Source organism: Aplysia californica, unplaced genomic scaffold (assembly GCF_000002075.1).
Source record: "Aplysia californica isolate F4 #8 unplaced genomic scaffold, AplCal3.0 scaffold00176, whole genome shotgun sequence".
NCBI lineage: Eukaryota > Metazoa > Mollusca > Gastropoda > Aplysiida > Aplysiidae > Aplysia > Aplysia californica.
In genome coordinates this window covers 858,990-860,831 of record NW_004797446.1, presented here as the reverse complement: position 1 = coordinate 860,831, position 1,842 = coordinate 858,990, and the positions used below count along the sequence as shown (strand labels likewise).

Here is a 1,842-nt window from a genome sequence, read left to right as displayed (position 1 = left end):
CTGTCTGTCTGTCTGTCTGTCTGTCTGTCTGTCTGTCTGTCTCACTTTCTCTGTCTCTCACCTTGTTGTCCCTGTAGTAAGCACTGAGGTCCTCACAAGCCACGTCATGGCACTCGCTGACACTGTACAGGTTCACGTAGCGGACCCACGGCAGGGTTTGGATACACCGCTCTAGCAGGGATGTGGTCACTACCTCGCCACAGAACCAGATCTGTCTGTGGAGATAAGATCATATTAAGATACGATAAGATAAGATAAGATACTCTACAAACCGACACACACACTCACACACATACACACACACACACACATACACACACATACACACACACACACACACATACAAACAAACATACGTGTTTGGGTTAGAGCTAGTGTTGGAGTTGGAGAAAAGGGAAGCAATAGACACAATAAATGCCATTTAGTGCAGGGAAGAAGTAGAAGAAAGACAAATGGACAGAAATAACAGAGGGACAAATACATAAGTATGTAGAACCTACCAGCAGCACCCGAAAACGGACCGGCATTAATTCATTTCCTTCCGTAAACAGCATTTCACGTTTCTATTTCATCTCTTGTTCTCCCGACTCTTCGACTCATACACACTGATACTCTCCATTCACTTTCTAATCGGAAATTATTTATTTAATCCCTGGAAAGGGTGTAGTTAAAGTTTTTAACTGATATGATTGAGTAAAAGCTGTATGGAATTAAGCACATTTTAGCACGAAGAAGAACTACAGCAGGACAATACAAGAGCATCACATTCTGTGATCAGGTTTGAAGACCTATTGATAATGTGAAAAACCTGCCTCCTGGCGTCATGCAGTGATTAAATCTCCTGAATGAAAATGAAAACACTGCATTATGCAAGTTTTGCTGCCAAATTAAGAATACGTTACTGCAGTAGCAGGACCTGTCATTCAAAAGGCAGAGTAAAAAACATAACAATCACTGCATAAAAATCTACGCAAAGAATCTATGTTACGCTGGTTCCACAGAAGAGCACAGGAAGTCAATCTTTATAATAAAAAAATATCTACGTCTAGACCCTCAGATCCCCATTTTGCAATACACATCCGACAGACGTTGTTAGATAGTTTGATTCTGCGACCAATCCTATATCTCTGAGATTGGCCCGTCTGAGATTGTACTTTGTGACGAAATACTTTCCCGGAGGACGCACTCAAAGTGACCCAATTACACCAAGAGTCACGTCAAAGGCACAGAGCTGGAATGCAGGACAGAGAGCGTACTGGCAGCAAAAACATAATATTATTTTGCCTGTCAGTTTCGTGTTATGGTTTAGAAAGAAACAGGGCAGTTTAGGATAGGCACAACCAGCCATTTAGATTAATTTTTTTTTAGCGAATTGAATGATAAAACATCGAGAGCGGTGTCTTTAAGGGCCCATAACACTGCCTTTGCCCGTCACCACACAAAGACAAAACACTGTGGTGTCTAAGAATTTCAAAGTTCTATCTGACATGTTACACGTTTTAAGTTCCGAAAACCATGAGGTCAGAAACCAATTACTGTTCTAACTGCTCTATGAAAATCGTAAGATTATTCGGAGTCATTTTTAAGATATTCAAAGAAGTACATTCGGAAAAGATTGACGTGTTGTAAAACTCAAAATTTTTTAAAGTCAAATTTCTCACAACTGCTTGGTAAAGACAGATAGAACTTTGTAATTATAAGGTAGCGAGTTGATAACGTGCGTCTTTTACCACTTCTGTGGCTCGAACAGTTCCCACGAAAAGCTCCCCTTCGATCATACTTGTTAGGTATAATTCACGTTACTTCGCTAACACGGCTGTCGCAAAGCTCAGCTAATAATAA

At 40.6% G+C, this 1,842-nt stretch overlaps 1 protein-coding gene across 1 annotated transcript in view; it reads right to left on the bottom strand.

Annotated features, from left to right (window-relative positions):
• LOC101855947 (linear gramicidin synthase subunit D) overlaps window positions 1-1,842 on the bottom strand; it is a gene marked incomplete in the record, with an annotated part of 47,714 nt that overhangs the window by 30,501 nt on the left and 15,371 nt on the right. The window contains 1 exon segment of the mRNA XM_035969738.1: window positions 62-215. Within this exon segment, the coding sequence (XP_035825631.1) occupies window positions 62-215 (154 nt within the window).